This window comes from Pseudopipra pipra, chromosome Z (genome assembly GCF_036250125.1).
Source record: "Pseudopipra pipra isolate bDixPip1 chromosome Z, bDixPip1.hap1, whole genome shotgun sequence".
Taxonomy (NCBI): Eukaryota; Metazoa; Chordata; class Aves; order Passeriformes; family Pipridae; genus Pseudopipra; species Pseudopipra pipra.
The window spans coordinates 42,646,593-42,666,827 of NC_087581.1; the positions used below are offsets into that span (position 1 = coordinate 42,646,593).

General features: G+C 41.4%; 1 protein-coding gene across 2 annotated transcripts; it reads right to left on the reverse strand.

Moving 5' to 3' along the window:
• Positions 1-1,375: 1,375 nt before the first annotated feature.
• Positions 1,376-18,837, reverse strand: FKTN (fukutin). 2 transcript variants are annotated; one of them, XR_010426701.1, is made up of 10 exons: positions 18,649-18,837; positions 17,295-17,354; positions 14,968-15,171; positions 13,263-13,540; positions 12,092-12,224; positions 10,330-10,459; positions 9,082-9,215; positions 8,340-8,467; positions 3,131-3,736; positions 1,376-2,669 (listed from the first exon to the last, which is right to left on the reverse strand). XR_010426701.1 is itself a non-coding variant. In XM_064641876.1 (9 exons), exons 1-9 carry the CDS (start codon positions 18,814-18,816, stop codon positions 3,523-3,525), a joined length of 1,449 nt encoding a protein of 482 aa, XP_064497946.1. In that variant the 5' UTR covers positions 18,817-18,837; the 3' UTR covers positions 1,376-3,522. The 2 variants fall into 2 exon arrangements, 1 of the variants encoding a protein (XP_064497946.1); XM_064641876.1 differs by having other exon boundaries at positions 1,376-3,736.
• Positions 18,838-20,235: the final 1,398 nt, after the last annotated feature.

Genomic DNA, 20,235 nt, shown 5'->3' on the forward strand with positions numbered 1-20,235 from the left:
CATCCCATATCAAGCACCAGCCACTGGGAAAGTTGAGCAGTGTAATGGACTGCTGAAAACTACTCTCAAGGCATTGGGTGGGGGGACTTTCAAGAATTGCGATCAGCATCTAGCAAAGGCTACATGGCTAGTCAACACTAGAGGCTCTGTCAGTCGAGCCAGCCCTGCCCAATCGGAGTCCCTTCACACTGTGGATGGAGACAAAGTCCCAGTAATTCACTTGAGAGGTATGTTAAGTAAAACAGTTTGGATTAACCCTGCCTCAAGCAAAGGCAACCCATTAGTGGGATTGTTTTTGCTCAAGGACCAAGAAATACTTGGTGGATAATGAGAGAAGACGGAGAAACCCCATGTGAGCCTCAAGATTTAACCTTAGGAAAAAACTAATTTGTATTCTGAGTTGTATGTTGCAGGAAATAAGTCACCAGATGAGAAAGACCCGAACTAAGCTGATGCTGGTGCTCAACGATAAGACAACCATAGAAGACAAGACCTGTATAAGCGCAGGATATAGGTGAATATGGGATATGAGTGTGATGTAAAATGGTATGGAATAAGGGGTGGAGATTGTAGTGGGTTTGTAACCCTCCCTGGGAGGGAAACGGAACTAGGATAGGTTACCTGATGTATATTTTACCAATAAGCTATTCCATACCATGTTATGTCAGCTCAGATATAAAGAGACCAGAAGGAAACAACTCCTTCTCTTCTGGGACAGTTGCATGAGATAGACGGCTGTTATTCAGAGGAGGAAAACACCTTTCGTGAGGAAGTAGTCTTTATTGTCAGTTTTCCCCGTGTGTATAGTGCTTATAGTTCTTTTATTTTTCCTTCTCTGTGTAAATATAAAACTGCCTTTCTCAGCAGTCTCAGTTTTGCAAGTTTTTTTTTTTCCCTCTTCTTTCCCCCCTTCCCTCCTCCTTTTCCCTCTGGGGGAGGGTGAGTGTCTCAGTGGACACCAGGCGTGCAGCCAAGGTAACTGATAACAACATGTTGTTGCTTAAGACCACTAAGAGAATTTAGGCATTGCCCTCCGCTGCAGAGTACTTTCAAAATGAAGGTGGTTAGTAAGTTAGGAAGGTAACATAGAATTAAGAATCAATTTCAGATGAGGCAATTCAGGAGAACCTAACAGGAAACATGCCTAGATCTGGTTGTTTCTATGGGAATGGTGAGGCTGCACCTCAAACTTTCCAACAGCAGCAGTTCCATGATGTTTACACCACCCTTTGGGACTCTATCTGTGTCCAAGCAGGAGATCTCGGGTCAGGGCACTGCATAAAGCATGACAGGAGACATGCAGAAGTGCAATCTGTTTGTGCAGTTGAAGGATCCTTTCTACTACAAATGGGCACCTGCCTTATTCCAAATATCCTGTTGTGTCCAAGTTATCTTTATTAAAAAACAAAAGCTCAAGACAGACAGTCAATAAGCAGTGTAAGAAACAGTTCAAAATTTTTCTCTGTGCATTATGTCACAGTAACTGCAATGAAGTGTGGTAAATGCTGCCCAAGATGACAAAACAAAGGATGAAACAGCATCTTGAGTTGCAAATTAGACTCTTCTTCTTTTAATCAGTGTTAAACACACACTTGTATCTTCTGAAGAGAAAACAGTTTAACCTGAAGAATACCTTACAGGTATAATCAACTGTTCAAGACATTCTCCCTTTCAGGGGCATGCGGTTTTTTTCCATTAGTCTTTTCATCTACAAAGTCAAAAATTTGACAGGATTATAATTTTCTGACAGCATCTCTTCTTTCATTCTAAAGCATCTATCACACTTGAAAAACTTACAGGCTTTTTGCATGTTATTAAACAAAGAAGTTCATGACAACAGAGTTATGAACATGAAAACCATAAGTACATTAGCTTTTTTCACTTAAAGGAAAAAATACAGAAAATTCTACCTGAGAAATTATCCCTTATACGATGTAATGTTTACCAAGTTAGCAGGATTTCACATCTCTCTCTTCTTAATTAGGCAAAGCTAACAAAGTTACCATACCAACTGAAGAGCCATCAATCATAACAAGTCGCTGCCAGAAGCTGATAGATAATTCACTCTGGGAGCTCCAGTGGCAGAAGAAACTGGAACTGAAGGGACTGGCAGGAAAAAGCATGCAGCACACTCCAGGACAACAGCAGGGAAGCCCCAGAGTGCACCTGGAATAATGCAGCAGTAAAACTGTCACAGGGCTGTGGCTATGCCACCTCTCCAGAACTGGACACACTTTGGACACTGCTAGAAACTGCAGATGAACAGATACAGGTTTGCTGCAAGTAAACATGAGTGCCATCCAGTGCCTTGGCACTGATTCACCAGTACTCCTGGGTCTGTAGCATGTACTGTAGTTGTAACTCACAAGCAGCTCTAGTGCCCTTGTTGTCCCCTGCACAGCAGCACTGGAACAAACTTGGACACATACTCCTTTAAAAGTGAATATCCTCCTCCAAATTGCTGAAGAAAGCTCACTTCATTAAGGAAAAGCACAATCAGAAGCAGGAGAGAGCTGTCAGGCTTCTACTTTCTTCCCATCCAAAGCCTCATGTTGCACTGACACTTCACTTTCAATTATGCTGCTGCAAATTTGATGAAGCAGTTGGTACTTGTACACAGTCCTGCTGATGCTGAGAGGGAAGATCTGCAGTGCTCAGAGGCCTCTGTTCTGTAAGCCCATGTGAACAAGAAACTATAAACAACCCCCATTTCCATCTACTTGCAAGAAAGTAGATAGGGATAGCTCTAATTTTCTGAAACCCAGTCAAAACTTTCACAGGGAGAACATAGGAACTGAGATGTCAAAACCAGAATTTTATTCTTTTCATGGGAAATACATCCCAGCAGCATGCAACTTCATGTTCTTAAAAAAGAAAAAAGCAGATTGGAAGACATCCAATGTGGATAGTTTCTCCATCCATTCATTTAGTATTACACCGTTATCTCCTACATGTAAAGCAGGTTGGCCATGCGGATTCTATGCAACAGAAACACTCCACTCCCAAGAGCAACTTGTTGCATATTGTAGGAATGTGTCAGTCTCAAATCAAGGACATCTGAGGTACTTGTAACTCTAGTGTTTAGAAGATGAATATTCACAGGATCTCCTTTGAAAAAAGAGGGGCTTACCTGAGATTTTTCCATCTTAACCCTCTCTGAAGTTTGAGAAGTGAACTATCTGAAGGTTTTGATGATCCCAGGAAAGTCTAATCCACCTGGCCACCTACACTTAAAACAATCAACTGCCTGTATACTATAACATTTCTTCTCTATTTCCTTTGTGCAGCTCTTCTTTCAGCTTCCCTTCTCTTCATCTGCCTTTCATCTTCTCCTTTAACCACCTGGAAAATGCATGGTGAAGGTGAAAAAATACCTGTTAAGCAAAAAGAAGGTAAATGTCTCCTTAGGAAACACATGAGAAGTTACAAAAGGAACGGATGTTGATGCCTTTGGGCAACAGGGAATCAATCACAAGTGGACAGTTCTGAGGGCAGCAGGCATGTTCTGACAGCAGTCAGGGGTCAGTAGATCTGGATAACATCATCCCACTCGTCGACAGGCCAGACACCATTGTCCTGCACGTTGGATGGGGAGCTCTTCCAGTCCCACACCTTCATAGGAACCTTCCAGTCTGGGCCATAGTTGGCTTCAACATACTGAAGGGTTTCACAGGGCACATGTACCTTGAGTTCTACAAACTCAGTCCAGCACAGAGTGAACTTTGGAAAGAAATACCTGTGTCATAATAAAAGAACACAGTCACTGGTAGAAGACTGACATAAACCTCTCAATAAGTAAGTTCAAGGAGAAAGCAAGCTGCTTATTCTACTATTTTTTCTCTTATTTCATAACTTCTTATCTATGAAATATTATTCACATACAGGACAAGGGTGTTATCAACAGTAAGTGGTGAAACTGCCTCATGTGTAGGAAGGAGCATTCTTAATTCTTTTGCTGTTTATTTCAATATCATTCTGCCACCTATAGGAAATGACTTGGTCCCTCTGTTTTTCCACTTACAAATGGGGTTACACGGTTCCCTCTTTAGAAAGGTGTCAAGAGGGCCAGACACACTTAGAGCAGTGGAAGTTCACAGGTAGATTGCAGAGTTTAATCAGGATGACACCCTATAGGAGCACAGTGTCAGAGTTGATGTGTTAAACAAATAAATGCCAAAGTCTATGTACTGTTTCTGCAGAGGGTAACTTGCACTTCTGAAGCTCTGAAGACTTCCACAAAAAAAAAAGTGAACTTAAAATTCCTTTCCACAGATTAAAATGAAACCATAAGTACTTAGTCCTTTTGAAAAAAAGTTAAAAGATTTGTGCATTTGCATGAACTAGAACCACCCCCTCCATGTTTGTTCTTGTAAGCATAAAGTTAATTTTATTTCTAAGCTCTGAGGAAATAGTATCAGAAAATAACTCTGCTTTATGCTTTAAGTGGAGGGAAAGAACAAAGTGATCAAACATTTTCTGGATATATATCCAGAGACTACTGATTAACTTTAAACTAAACAAAAAAGCAAAAGAATGCCAGATACTAAGGGGAAAAGAAGGTAAACTTTATTACTGGATTTGTGAACATCAAATAGCTATTTTGCATGAAGACAGGTTCAGAGAGTTGGGGTTATTCAGCCTGGAGAAGGTTACCGGTAGAACTTGAAGCAGCCCTACAGTACCTAAAAGGGGCTTAGGAGAGAGCCAGAGAGGGACTTCTGACAAGGGCGTGTAGGGATAGGACAAGAGAGAATGGTTTTGAACTGAAAGAAGCAGTATTAGATCAGATATTAAGAAGAAATTCTTCCCTGTGAGGGTGGTGAGGTGGCACAGGTTGCCCAGAGAAGCTGTGGCTACCCTATCCCTGGAAGTGTTCAAGGTCAGGTTGGACAGGGCTTGGAGCAACCTGGTCTGGTGGAAGGTGTCCCTGCCTGTAGCAGGGGGTTGGAATGAAATGATCTTTAAGGTCCCTTCCAAGTCAATCTGTTCTGTGATTCTCTTCAGCTATTACTAACCCAGGAAATAATTAATTTGTCAGAAATCAGTGGACATGTATTTAAAAAAAAAAAGTTATCAGCAAACCACTGAAATGATATATCCTCCAGATAGAAAGCTCTGAATAATAATTCTATGGAGAACATACAGGTAACTTAAATAAACTAATCTGCAAATTAAAAAGTCAGTTTTACCCAAATAATTACTTAACTATTACTAAAAATCTGATGTTTACACTGACTGAAAAAAAACAATGCTTTTCAGTATTGCTTCATACTGCTGGAATCCTTGCTCACCATTTCCTCATGCCAAGTTGCTGGGACAAGGCTCTGGTACATATACACTACTCACAATTTTTTTTCTTCCAATTTCAGTTTTATCAATCTTTGGACATGAAAGCACTGAAAGGATTAGACACACAAAGTCCTCTTAATTAAAAACCTAGGAATTAACTCATTTTAAGGATTAAAGCCTAAAGTACAGATCTGATTCCCAGAGTTAGTTTTTGTAGATACTTATTCTCTGCCGGAGAATGCAACAAACAGGAGGTTTCAACTGCTGCAACTCCAAGACAAGATAAGGAAGATGCACATCCCTGTTTGTGTCCGCAATGCTGGGAAAGTATTTCTGTACATGGGAGTGCAAAACACACAGGCTGTGAGGTTTGGAAACCAGCTTTCCAAGGAAACAGACTAAAATGGACTATGAAAAGATATTTTAGAGACTAAATGAGAGAATATGCAGTTTTCCACGCTTTCATGTGGGAAGATGTATAGAAAGTATGCTTTCGCAAATATTTAGCTTTCTGAACATCTTTTACATTTCAGGTTTAAAAACATAAATATCTTAGAAGAGAAATTCCACCCTTCTCTGTGATGATCTAGTAGCAACCAATATGTCTTCTAATATCACATAATCAGCTAGTGAGATTCCTTTAAATTGTTAGAGTGGATTTAGGATTCAGCATGACCAAACAATCACTTCTCTTTTGACTGACCTCCTCACTTTACCTTCCTCCAAAATTTTGACAGGGCTAAAGACTGGAATTATTTGGCTAAGGATTCTGAACAGCTATGTTCTGTCAGGGCTCGGGGCCTTTATAATGGTAAACAAGCGGTTTTCTTGCTCCTTTTCTGTATTCATTAAACTAAGACTAAGAAGCACTAGCTCAGAATTAGAGGGTTGGCTTCCTTACACTTCTATGCCTAAGCAAAGTTATTATCTAGTTCTTATTGAATTAGAAAGCCACGTTTGTAACCTTTAAGAATTAAGAAATTAAGACAAGGACTCAGACACTATCACCAACTGGATGTTCTGCCACAGTGTTCACTAAGTTCCTATTAGACAAATATAAGCAAATACAGTTCAGGCAAAATATAAAAAATGGAGCAGATCATCCTAAGTGCAATCACACAGCACCTGCAGGATGGACAAGGGATCAGACCCAGCCAACACGGGTTTAGGAAGGACAGGTCCTGTCTGACCAACCTGATCTCCTTTTATGATCAGGTGACCTGCCTGCTGGATGAGGGGAAGGCTGTGGATGTGTCTACCTGGAGTTCACCAAGGCCTTTGACACCATCTCCCACAGCATTCTCCTGAAAAAGCTGCAGCCCATGGCTTGGACAGGGGCACTCTCTGCTGGGTTAGGAACTGGCTGGAGGGCTGAGCCCAGAGAGTGGTGGGGAACGGTGCTGCATCCAGTTAGCACAGGTCGCTAGTGGTGTCCCCCAGGGATCAGTGTTGGGCCCAGTCCTGTTGAATATCTTTATGGATGATTTAGATGAGGGGACTGAATCCACCATCAGCAAATTTGCAGATGACACCAAGCTGGGTGGCAGCACTGATCAGCTGGAAGGCAGGAGGGCTCTGCAGAGGGACCTGGACAAGCTGGAGAGATGGTCTGATTCCAGTGGGATGAGGTTCAACAAGGCCAAGGGCTGGGTCCTCCACTTTGGTCACAACAACCCCATGCAGCGCTACAGGCTGGGACAGAGTGGCTGGAGAGCAGCCAGGCAGAAATGGAGCTGGAAATTTGGATTGACAGGAAGCCGAACATGAGCCAGCAGTGTGCCCAGGTGGCCAAGAAGGCCAAGGGCATCCTGGCCTGGATCAGGAACAGTGTGGCCAGCAGGTCCAGGGAAGTGATTCTTCCCCTGTACTCAGTGCTGGTGAGGCCACACTTGGAGTGCTGTGTCCAGCTCTGGGCCCCTCAGTTCAGGAAGGATATTGAGGTGCTGGAGCAGGTCCAGAGAAGAGCAACAAGGCTGGTGAAGGGACTGGAGCACAAGTCCTGTGAGGAGAGGCTGAGGGAGCTGGGGCTGTTCAGCCTGGAGAAGAGGAGGCTCAGGGGAGACCTCATCACTCTCTACAACTTCCTGAAAGGAGGTTGTAGCCAGGTGGGGGTTGGTCTCTTCTCCCAGGCAGCTATCAGTAAGACAAGAGGGCATGGTCTTAAGCTGTGCCAGGGGAGGTTTAGGTTGGATATTAGGAAGAACTTCTTTACAGAGAGGGTAATCAGGCATTGGAATGGGCTGCCCAGGGAAGTGCTGGATTCTCCATCCCTGGAGGTTTTTAAGATGAGACTGGATGTGGCACTTAGTGCCATGGTCTAGTAACCATGGTGGTAGTGGATCAAGGGTTGGACTTGATGATCTCAGAGGTCCCTTCCAACCCAGCTGATTCTATGATTCTATGATAATCCTACAGAAATCCTAGAGAAGTCAGCAAGGTTTTCAATTAGTCTGCAACTGTCTCCTTCTGAGTGAAGGTGGGTGATGGAAAGAAACAAATTTAACTAAGAAAACGTATATTCAGTTTGCTGACTAGATTAGGAAGCTGTTGCTCATTTAATACTGAAGGGTATGAAACAAGACACCTAGGATCCTATTCAAAATTCCATTTTCACAACATGAACAATAAGTAGTCATGTGCATTGCTGTCACAACACTACAGTCAATAAAGTATTCCAAATCATTACCTTAAAATTCCAAATTATGGGGTTTACTTTGCAAGGACAGTTTTTTGCCATGTCTCCCCGTTACGATAGTTACCTAAGGATTAATTTTCTACTGCAAAATTGATTTGTGTTTTAGAGATTTCTTTCTCATCTTGGTGTTTATGTAACTTTGGAGCTTGTCACAGTCAGATAAGATCTGCTTGATACATGATATGCCAGCACTGCTTTGGATTTCCTGAGCCCAGCACCTCTCTAGTAAAGCACAGGACTGTTCTCTTTCTAGTACCCTGGTCTCAGAATGCAAAATCTCCACAACACAAAAAATGCCAACACTAAACAGTAACTTCAATTTCTTTCCTATCACTGGTACAAATCCAGTTCTTACTTAAATTTCTTGCCCGATTTGGCCTGAGTTCCTCCATTCCATATGTGGTCCTCCTCTTCATAGAAGAAAAAAACATCAAGTTTCACATCCTCTTCTCCCTGGAAAGAGAGTTCCAAGCTGTCTTCCACCTGCAAGACAAAAATACACAATGTATATACACATAAAAATACAAGGCAACTTTCATCAGCAGGTCAGAAAACAAAATTATTTTCATCAGATATACAGGGTGACTCCTATCCTAAGTGAAGAAAACACACTAATTGTGCAATTTTTTTAAATGCCTTAAGAACCTTAGAAATTTTTTTGCACCTCAGTGGAGCTACCTTCTCTTTCTTCCCTTTAGCTCCAAAAGCTTCAGCACCATCTCCTTGCCTTCTGCTACAAGCAAAATAATCTCAGTGCCAATCCTCCCAATATGACAAGGCCCATCCAATCTCAGGGACTAAATTCTGCCTTATGTTTCCTCAGCACCATTGACACAGATGAGACCCCTTTAAAACTCATTAAACACTTCTGAGGTGAAATTCAGACTTCCCAAACAAAGCTGAAGCTATTAAGAAGGGTATTTTCTCACACACAGTCCAAGAGAACACACAAAAATCAGCAATTCTTTGTTTAGGTAAAACCCTACTGAGTAAGCATCTGATGACGAGATTTCAGATACCCACTTCTACACAAGTGATCTGCAACTGTACTCAAACTTACAAACCTACATGAAGTAAAGTGTTCATTATCTCTGTACCTTGCCAAATTTGTGCTTCAGTGGCAATCCTGCCTTCTGAAAGGCTGGAATGATTTCTGCTTTGTAGTCCCTTATAAAGATTCCCAAATCCACATCTTTGCTGTGAGGAATGATATTGCACTGTCTATACCAGCCTAAGGGGGAGAAAATAAACCAGAAAAAAAATAAGTTTAATTGAGGAACATGAATTCAGTAGAACAAAAGCAACATAAAAATGAATTGCCATGAGGTCACCAGGCAGAAGTCTTTGATTGAGGCCATAAACAAGACTTCTGCCTTTCTCTAGTTTGAAATGAACCACAAAGAAAACAAATGTTACTGCACTTACAGTCACAGCTCTTTCCCCCCAGAAAGCCAAGAATGAGAGAGAAAGCACTAACTCTTTCAAAGATAAATATCTTCATTTTTCTAATCTAAATGTCTTTATAGAAAAAAAATATTCTTTATCTGGACCCAAATCTAATCAGCAATGAACAGCTACAGAGCAACAGCTGTGCTTCTGATTTGCAACCATTGTTTTATAGAGCATCCAAGATGTTAATCATCTTCCAATCACCACTGCAAAAGAGAAAGACAAGAAGTGGGACACCCTTTTGCCTGTTTCATTAAGGGAGCTTTTAGTAACTGTTCATTCAGAAAATTATATTCCCCAGGATTAAAAAATACAAGTCAAATGTGCACACACAAGTTTTCACAAACTGTTTCAGTAACAAAAGAATCCTCACCAGGGATAAGGTACTACTTCCATCTTCAGTAGAACTGAAAGCTTGCATTACCTATTCTAATAGGCTCACATTGTATTAGAAGATGGTTTTTAAAAATAAATAAACATGAACTATGTTTTAAAAGTCAGTGATATGCATTAAATTGGATGGGGAGAAAAATCAGGCAAGTCTACATGTACAGCAGAAATATGTGTCCGTCACTGGGTTTCCCCACCAGCATTTCAGTAAATTCCAAGTCACACAGATCAGAGAACTGTTGATTACTTTCTAGCAGTGATGAACACAACAAAGATAACTGTCAAAATTAAATGCTTCAGTGGAAATTTGCCCAGCATCTCCAGGGCTCAGGTTTCTAAAGAAAGCATTTTGTCCGGAGCAAAAAGGCCTATTTCAATACAGCTAATGCCACATACTACCTTCCAACCCAGTACATTTGGCATCTGCTGACATCACAAGTAATGGAGGATGAAATGTTTAAAATTTCAGATGAGATTAAAAATGCAACACAACACAAATGTTTTACCAAGGCATGTTCCACTGCTCAGCCAGAACTTTACTCCCAAGTTATTGAGTGTCAGGGCAGCCAGGTGAAGCAAGGATTTTGCTTTTATTCTGAATTCCACTGCATCAAGAGAGGCATCATCGGGATACAACTGGAAGGCAAAGGAAGGGTAAGAAAGTTATTGTCAGAGAGCAAACATGTCCCTTCATTCTTTCTAGTGTCCCAAGGAAAAATTACTTTAAAAAATTTACTTATCTAATATCTAGACTAGTATCTGGTTTTACATATACAGCCAAGTTTGAGACCATGCACTGAAACGGCAAGTTGAAATTTAAACTCTGGAACATCAGTATTTCCAAACCAGCAGAATGCAAATTCACAGTAGAGTAGGTTAAGAAAATACATATTAGACACTGATTCTCACAATTTTGCAGCAACATGGATGAGCCCTTGTTCTGCACATGCTGAAGTCAATAACCTGAGCCCAGGGGGAAGGGAGGGCCAGAATCAGTCCCCTTTGGCACATTAAGGCTTTTCCAACCTCCAGGACTCCGTGATTAGTTTATCTGGCGCCACCAAGTGTTACAACTGGATATTCAATGTTAAGGAAAAACGGCCACGGAGTAAACACCATGAACACAAATCCCTGAACACCTTCCAGCCACACCTGTGGCAGGATCTGCAAAGTCAAAAATCAGCACTTTGTCAGTGCAAAGCCAAAATCAGAACGGCAGGCTGGGCAAACGTCACCAAGTATAACAAAGGAACTACACACCGCTCAGCCTCATGGCTGATTTCTTGAAGAGCTCTTGGGCAACAAACGGCTGAAATGAATACTTTTCTAAACAGGTGCCACCTGCTTATCTCAGTATTCAAGCTCCAGCAAAGTTCAATAAACATTCAAAGCCACATTTTCTCTGCCTGGAGGTGAATATTGCCTGGAGGCTCCAGAGTTGAAGGGGAATAGACCTTCCTGTCTTTCACATGAGAAGTGACAACACACCCTGGGGTAAAGTGACTGTCCTGCTACATGTACAGGAAACTACAGCCTATTAGACTGAACAAGAATGCTCCCTTTCCCCAAGACATAAATGACTGAAGAATGGAGCCTCCACTGTCCTTTTTTCCCCTTTCATGAACTCAGAAATGGCTCAGATTCAGTGACCTGATTCTGCCTCCACAGTCTTAATTGTTTAATTGTCTTAATTAATTAACTCTTGATCACTTTATAACTCGTGTCCCCTTTCAAGTTACAAGGACAAAATGCTGCCCAGACTGCAGCAGAAACTTTTCTACTATCTACTAAATCAGCTAGTAATATAATGCTCTAAATAGTGGTAAACCCATTAGCTTACATAGTCAAAAAAGCAATGAAATAAGTCACTTTGGAATAAATATACCATTTCAAATGAGCCAAATGAAGAACATGAAACTGCAGCACATAGTTCAAAAAACGTAAAGTGAAACACTACACAAAACTTTGAGAATTGCCATAAGAAAAGTTTTCAGCCACAAAGATACACAAGATCTTACTCTTATTTACATGAGACCTATTTAACAGTAACAGTGTGAGAACCATGGACATGTTGGTTCCCTCATAATCTTTAGGTAAAATTTTAATTTTATTACCACTTAAACTCTGTGGAATGAGAATCAGGGTCTGTGTTTAAGCTTTAGGTATGCAAACAGTCCCATTCAGGCAAACAGTGAACTGTTCCTAGGTTTGAATCAATCAGTGAGAACACACATTACATCCTAGAGACACAACCTGATTACCACTAACCTGTAAGAAAGCCCGAGCTTCTCTGTACCTACATTCAAGGAATCTAGAGTGTGACATCTCCTCTAGAAAACTGGACGGATTTTTTGGGATTTGAACTTTTAAGTCGTCAATGAAAACATGCAGAAGTTCTGGTCTGCAGGGAAAGGAAGATAACACATTACCCCACTTAATTCCCTTAAAAACCACAAGGTGCTTCTTCCTCTAACTCCAGTTAAAATCTTAATGCACACTACAGTCAGTGGTTCCTTTGTCCAAATGCAATCAAACCCAACTATATTAAAAAAAAGGCAACATGAGCTTCAACAAATTCCCCATACACTTTAAAAATCTTGTTTAAAAAGAATTTCTATGCCTACAAGCCCATAGTTAGTTTGTCAGATCACTGATTCCTTTACTGACTCACAACTTGCACTGAATTTGTTCAGAAATGTTTAGTGCATTTGAAAATTCAGGGTATTTGGTTAGTTGTCTAAGTGTGGAATGCACTTAAGAACCAAATTTTACCCTGTACTTTAAGGCTATTTGCTTTTAAAAATTAGAAAAGAATCCCCTCAGAACATTAAGAGCATGAGTTAGATCCAGTGGTTGGCACATGTCTTTACGGTACGAATGTCACCTCTCTTTATTCAATTTTTTTAACACGGATTATTTGGACTGTTCCTGAATGGATTTCTGTTGTTTCCCCTTTTCATTTAATGTTCCATACCCACACTCAACTTTTGGATACACTGTGATATCTATATAATATATCTATCTATAATAAATTTTTTGCCACTTCTACTTCACCCCTGTGTTGATAGCACAGATGGCTATCAAAAGATTTCAAACTTCTAAATATATAAATGGTAAACCACTGACCATAGCAGAAGATCCTCTGGTACCTCAGTCATGACTGCTCTTACTTTTCTCACCTTTCTGTCCGCTTCAATCTGGCTGCAGAGCAACTTGCTCTAAAACGTAGCTCTTAATTTATGAATAGTGTGAAGCTCTTGTTTTCAGGTAAATCAGAATTGGATTTACCTCCATATCTTATTTTACCTGCACTTTATGGTTCTGAATTACACATGAGGTAAGTTTTACAACCTGGCTCCAGGAAAGAGTGTAGTTTTACACACAGAAGTTATTTTGGAAGTGTTATTATGGCTTTTTACTTCCCCTCTTCCAAACTCACTTCTCATACGCTCCAGGGTAGCGACCAAAGTGGAGTTTCCGGAAAGGTACAAACTTTCTGTCCATGTGCTGCTTGAGCCTCAGGGGTCCGTGCCACAGGTAATTTCCACTTCTCTCATAGAAGACCACCAGGTGAATGGCATGAGATGCAAGCTTGAATATGTAGTGCAAGGGAATTTCCATTCCAGACAGGTCATCCATCCCATCCAAGCGGGGGTCCTTGTTTATAATCTTTAGCCACTGGAACCCCATTTTCTCAGCAGTTCTAAAAAGACCCACCTAAAAAACGAGAGAGGCAGGAGCTGGGGCAGGCTGAAGATTAGAAAAACAAACACTGAATGCTAAATTGCTTACTATTAACTGACATTATTACCCATTTTCATTTTTTTATCAGACTTAAGCACAAATGAATCGAAAATTTCTAAGATGAAGATCAACAGCCACAAGCAACTCCAACCACCTTATTTCCTTAAATTTTGTCCTTCAAACTATTCAATAAAACAACAAATAAACATTGTAAGCCATGCCTGGACTAGGTTTGCTCCTTGCCATAGCACCCTCCGCTGCATTCTCAAACCATTCTCTAAAATTACTCTTCTGCCAAACTTGGTGTTCTTAAGTCCTTGAATAACAACACCACCAATACGAAAAATACTACTGCAAAATCTTCTTTTATAAAGCAAATAAATATTTGTCTGAATCTCACCAAACACAGAACACTGCACTAGGTAACAGGGTTTCATATTTCCATAGAAAAAGGGAAAGAAACTCTGGCTGATAAGAAAAGGGCCAATCAGCATCTGAAAATCCTTCCAATTGCCCTTCCTTGAAATGTTTTATATAAGCATATCAGCTTCTCTTCTGGATGCTACAGATATCAGTGAACCACAAAGGAATGGGGAGATGGATTTCTATCAGTGTGCTGCCACACAAACTTATTCCTTTACAGTCATGGGTAAAACAACTGCTGATCAAGTCCAAAGTGACACTACTCTTGAGTTCTTCAGTGAAATAGTAACAGACCATTTCTGTCTCCTGCTTTTTCTATTTTAAAAAAAAAAAAGCAAAAAGCAGTTTGTCACTGGTATCTTTAGTCTGTGCAAATTAAATCTAATAAATATTTCCAGATTAGACTTAATTGATGAGATACTCTTAGATTCAATTTTGTCCTTCATTACGAACTACATCTCTATTTTTAACATATCCAATAAAAAAAAACTCCTAACACCAAAGAGAAGCAGAGGTACCAATGATTTAAGTGAAATGGTACTAAGTACAAGGATGTACTAAAAGAAATGTAAACCAGCAGACTACGATCATCTTTACAGTCTTGTCACATCAATACCTGCATTTCCTCCTTGATAAATCCCCAAACTCCAGATTTATAACAGCTGCACCTACATCACAGACTTAAGGTTGTCCTTCTTCCTTTCTAACAGATCTTCTTTCTTTTCTTTTTGTGTGGCCTCTTATTGCAAGTGTTTATGAATATTCTAAGAACTTCAAGCTCTCTGTAAATGACCCTTAATGCATCCAGGCTAGTACCTGGATAACTTTTACTTTAAAACAAAGTTTCCTTTGCCTAAAATATTACTACAAAATGAATTCAGACGCTTTCATACAAACAGGAAAGTACTATGTCACAGCATCATAGAACAGTTGAATGCATTACAATATATAAATGTGTACTGCAGATAGACACTTACTTCATGTTTCCATGTTTTGTCCAGTAGTGCAAATGTAGTGAAGTCTCTTGAAGCACAGAAATACTTGCATTCTGGACTGGGGCCATCAGGAGAGCTTCTGATCTGCTCAATGTCTTTATCAACCAGTCCCAGAATCAAAGGATCAATCAAATACACTGGAATATTATGGCTGGATATTAAGCCTAGGAACTTCCTAACAACGTGCTATTTGACAGAGGACAGAAACATCATCTTTAAGCATACAGAGGTCAATGTTAAACACTAATATTATATATATATATAACATTAAAACTCTGATAGAGAGAAGAAAACTCAAACCACTGAAAGGAGATGTTATCTCCTAATACATCTGCTGAGTGTACATTTTACTTCCATAAACTGTGCAAATGGAAGTTTTCTCTTTCATAAGAACAGACTGCTCTCAGGCTTTTCAGGTCTCTAGGACTAGAGTAAAAACCTCCCAGTTTCAGTTAGAACTTTCTATGGCTCTGGAGTGCTAGACTAGAGAAAGGATTCTAGGCTAAATTCAAGATTTTTTCCAACTCTAGACTGAGTTGGAAAGCACTTGAATAAACCAGAGATTGCAGAATGAGATATGATGTGTATGTGGCTGCTGAGGGAGCTGTCTGCTGTAATTTCAAGGTTTCTCTGCAACATCTTTAAAGGTCTTAGTGATCAGGAGCTGTTCTGAGAAAAGGCACATCTTGTGCCATCTTTAAAAAGGAGGATCTGGGGAACTCTGGTTACCTTAAACTCAACCCCCAGGAAGCTTCTGGAGCAACAGCTCCTGTAAAGTCCCATCCAAACCCATAAAGGACAAGGATGTGTCTGGGAAAGCCAGACAAAGGCACACTGCACATAACCACAAGGCAAAGGCCATGGACACTGTTCACACCTGGACTTTACCAAGGCTTTTGATTCAATCCCAAACAGGGAGCCCAGACCTCAGGTACAAGGACTGCTGTACATGTGGGAGGACTGACTGAGAAGGTAGGATGCAAGTACTAATGGGTTAAAAGCTGTACCAGTCTGTACCATCTCTGTGCCTGATGAGAGGATTTATTAACTTGACTCAGTGGAGAATTTTAATCAAGCTCATTTAAATGTCTGTGGCACACAGATGGCATTGACAGCAGTCATAGCCATCTTACTATTTAAAATGTAGCTGATGTATTCAACTATAACGTTTAAACTTAATGGTTTAGAAGCTCTGGCTTCAGAGAGATGCGAAGACACAAGGACAGGATGTGGGTGACCAATAGAGTTTTGGCAGCAGCATTACCTGTGTGGTGCAGGCAGAAGCAAGGCCACCCTCTTAGTGATTTCAGTTACATGGAGCTAAAAGGTAACTGATGTGCTCACAATACACCTGTAACTAGAACTGGCAGATAGGACTTATGATAGGAAGCAAATCTGTGCAAAAGTGTCTACTTCCTCTCCCTTAACGCCATCACTTCTCTAGGAAAACAGATGCTTTCAGTTGAAACTTAAATAGCTGGTAGAAGGAGATGGCCTTGATGTCAAGCCATCAAGAGAAACACATTGAAACAGAGTATTCTGGACACATCACTGATGTGGCCACTTTCTCCACTGGCCCTGGAGAAAGCAGTGGGTCCCTGGCAGGACCGTGGAACATTCTGCTGTGTCACTGATGATGTGCTAAGAGCCAGTTAAACCTTGAGGATAACCCTGCCCACAGACTGGGAGCTGACTGTGACACCCAACACCAAGGGATGTCATCTCCAAGAACAGTGAGACATTCCTGGCACAAGCAAGCAGCCCATGGAGCAGCTGGTCTGGATTATGTCCAGGAGGAGCTCTTAACCAGAGCACCTTCCCATCTGCTCAGCAGAAACAGGGCCTTTAAATGGCTATTTTGCTAACTAGCAACGTTATCATGTTGCATTTGGACTGAAAGGCAGCCAGCTCCCAGCACATCCTTCCCTTTACCCATCTATTCTGTTTTTCCACTGGGAGATCAGTTAACAAAAGACTTCTGTAAGAGTGTTTCCAAACAAATCCTAAGTACAAATATGATAACTGAGCTTCCCATTCCCCCCCAAGGGTGAGGTGATGTGTTGGCTGTGCTCAATCCTGCAAACCTTAAGCAGGACACAGCAACAACAACAACAAAAAAATCTCATTTCAAGTACCTAATGGCATCCCTGGCATTGGGTTATGAGGACTGAAATTGTTTAAATTATTATTATTATTATTATATGGAACTATATCAAGAGGGAAGAGACTTGGACCCTGAGTTTGCAATTCCATGTGAGTTCTTGATGAGACCTGGGGAAGAGCTGTATGAACCAATGGCATGTACATACCCATCTAGTGCTGTCCTGGCCTGACTGGCTTCCTCTGACTTTGGAAAAAGCTGCTCCATTCTATTAAAAAAAAAAAAAAAGATAGGGAGGAGGAGAGAGAAAGATGAGAAAAAACCCCAAAGTTTCAGCTGAATCCTTGCTTAGGATTTCTTAAAAAGACATTCATGGACATTTATCCAAGTAAGCACTTTAGAGTTATAGCTGTGGTTTTACCTCTGGTCACTCAAGTACAGCACTGAATGTGAAATCATAAACAACTTCCCTGGATTGGTATATTTAGAAGTACAGCACAAGCCTCGGGGACCTCCAGACATGCAGGCATTGTGTGATGAGGCCTCAGGTTTCCAAGTCAGTATGCCAGTAAACATAAAATAGGGAGATGACAAACACTATCAGGCAAATACCACTGGGGGAGAGAGACAGCAGGACTGTGCCTCAGTCTTTCCAGGTGTAATTCTAGACAATTTAATCCTAAAGATAAAGGTCAGGGCAGCTTGTGGCTCAGCTTTTAAGCTTTTCAAAAGTAGGAAGAATTTCTCATTCATGGCCTTGACGTTTAACCATCAGAAACTGAAGAAAGAAGTCAAAGGTTGCAGCACCACCTGGCACTAAAACTGCCTGCATTAATTAATTAAGGAAAAAAAAAAAACCAAACCCCAAAGTCAGGAAACTTGATACCTACACAGTTCTTCTATAAAAATAAAAGAGTTCCTCTGTTGCAACTGTAAACTATGAAAACACCTGAGTAATTAATTTACAGTAACATTTACCTAATTTACAGTTAATAATGAACTCTTTCTGTTACAAGAAAATCAATACCTGAGCATTCCAGGTACAAAAAGCAGGTATAAAAAGCATTCCCGGTATAAAAAAGCAGGTATAAAAAGCATTCCTGGTATAAGAACAGGACTTAATCGGTAATATGGGGAAAATTATGAACACTGAGACACAAAGCACTAAAACTGCAGGAAACGTTGGGTTTTCTGTCTAGGACACCAGTGTTGAAAAACCTGTGGCCAACAGGTGACCAACCAAGGGTCCTGATTTGACTTCAGTTTTCATATAAAAGTCTTCGAACAAGAGTTGAGACTTAAAAGCCGTGGCGGTTTAGCGCTGGAGCATCATTCCCATGGGATGCCCCTGGATGACACAGTGACTTGGATACTGGGCTGACAACCGAAACCTGACTGTACCCCTGCTACCAGACACTGTCTCCTCGCCCACACTGCGGGAATTTCGAGCCGCTCCAGGGAATTACGGGGGGGGTGGGGGGAAGGGGGCGGGATCAACGCCCACAAAGCCCCTCGACGACGGCAGTGACCACCCACTGACGCCCGAGGCAGCGCTTCCTTACCTTCTGCGACAGGTAGAACTTGTAGTAGCAGAGCTGGAAGAGCAGGAACACGAGGCTGGCCAGCGACAGGAGCGCCAGCACCGCGTTCCTGTTGATTTTCTGCATTGGGAGCCCCTGGAGCACTCGGAACCCGCCTGCCCGGCTGCCCTCACCGCACAGCGGCTTCATGCCGTAAGGCGCCCCCGCCGCAAAGCCTCGTGACACGTCGTAAAGCCGTCTCGCAGTCGTAAAGCTCCCCCAACCACCACCCCAAACCCCCCCCCAAACACGCCCCGGATAAAAAAAAAGAGAACGGAGGCACATGGAGGTTCTAGGATTTCTGTATTAGTACAAAACATCGTGTCACACACGCACGCCCCCCTGCCCTGCGACCACCGCCCTTCTCCCCCCGCCCCGCTCCATCCCCGGTCCAGGGATGCTCGGTCACAGGGGCCACCGAGACATGGGGGACCACCGGGCTCTGCTCCGAGGGGAACACACGCCCAGGCTCCTCCCTGCCACAAACAAAGTGATGCTGGGGGACAACACCAACACAAGTCACCCCACGACCACCGTCCCCACCAACAACCACCGTCCTTCAACTAAAACACTGACAAAGCCCAATATTCTTTCAGATTATTCCCTCAGTCTTCATATGAAACACAGGACGAGGAAGGAAGCAGGATTTATACACTGGCCTCTGCTTTTTTTTTTTTTGTGTAGAGGGCGGCTAAGAAATGAACCTGTCACCTCTTGCCATTTATTTAATATTTGGTGTTTGCAGAAGCACCTATATCCCCTGGATGTTTTTTTTTTAATCATCCTGACACTGACATCCGTTGTTGCAGTTCATACAGTTTTTCTTCATACTGTTTTCCACAGAATCAAATGGGAGCTACACTCGTGATATATTAAGAGCTCAAGGGGAAACCCTTTAGTTCTTCACAAGTTGTGAAATTGTTTTAACTCTGAAAGATTACCAGCAATCATTACTAAAAAAAAAAAAGAACTCTTCCTTTTGGTCACAGAGCAGAAAATTTCTGTTTTGCCACCACACAGCATCAGCTCCAGAGCAAAGAGTCTGGGAGTATTAAGCACAACATGCCTGGTGGCTTCAACCACAGACATTCAAAAGGTCTAATCCACTGCCAAAGAACAACCCCTCAAACCCCTGAAACAGATTCACATAGAAAAAAGGTAACCCCCTGGGCTCCAGGTGTCCCTCTCCAGCTGCAGGTACAGAACTTGCACCAGCTGCAACAAAACATCACTGGAAGCAGTGTGGCATCGCTCATTTTGTATGATGATGGGTACTGACAGACACTAGTTCAAGGAAAAAAAAAACCAGTCTAAAAAAATCTAAAGTGCTTAAGGCAATTTTTCATATCCCCATTTACTAAAAAAAAAAAAAAAAAAGGGACTAGATGTTAGCAGCAAAATTTGACATCTGTGCAAACTATTATATAACAAATCCATCCTTTTAAGGGTAAAAAACCACATGTTATGTTCATCTAGGACATCAGTTAAACCAAAACTTGCAAGTCACAAGTCACAGTATAAAACACTTCAAGCTTTTCTCTAACTAAATGTTAAAGAAAAAATTACATT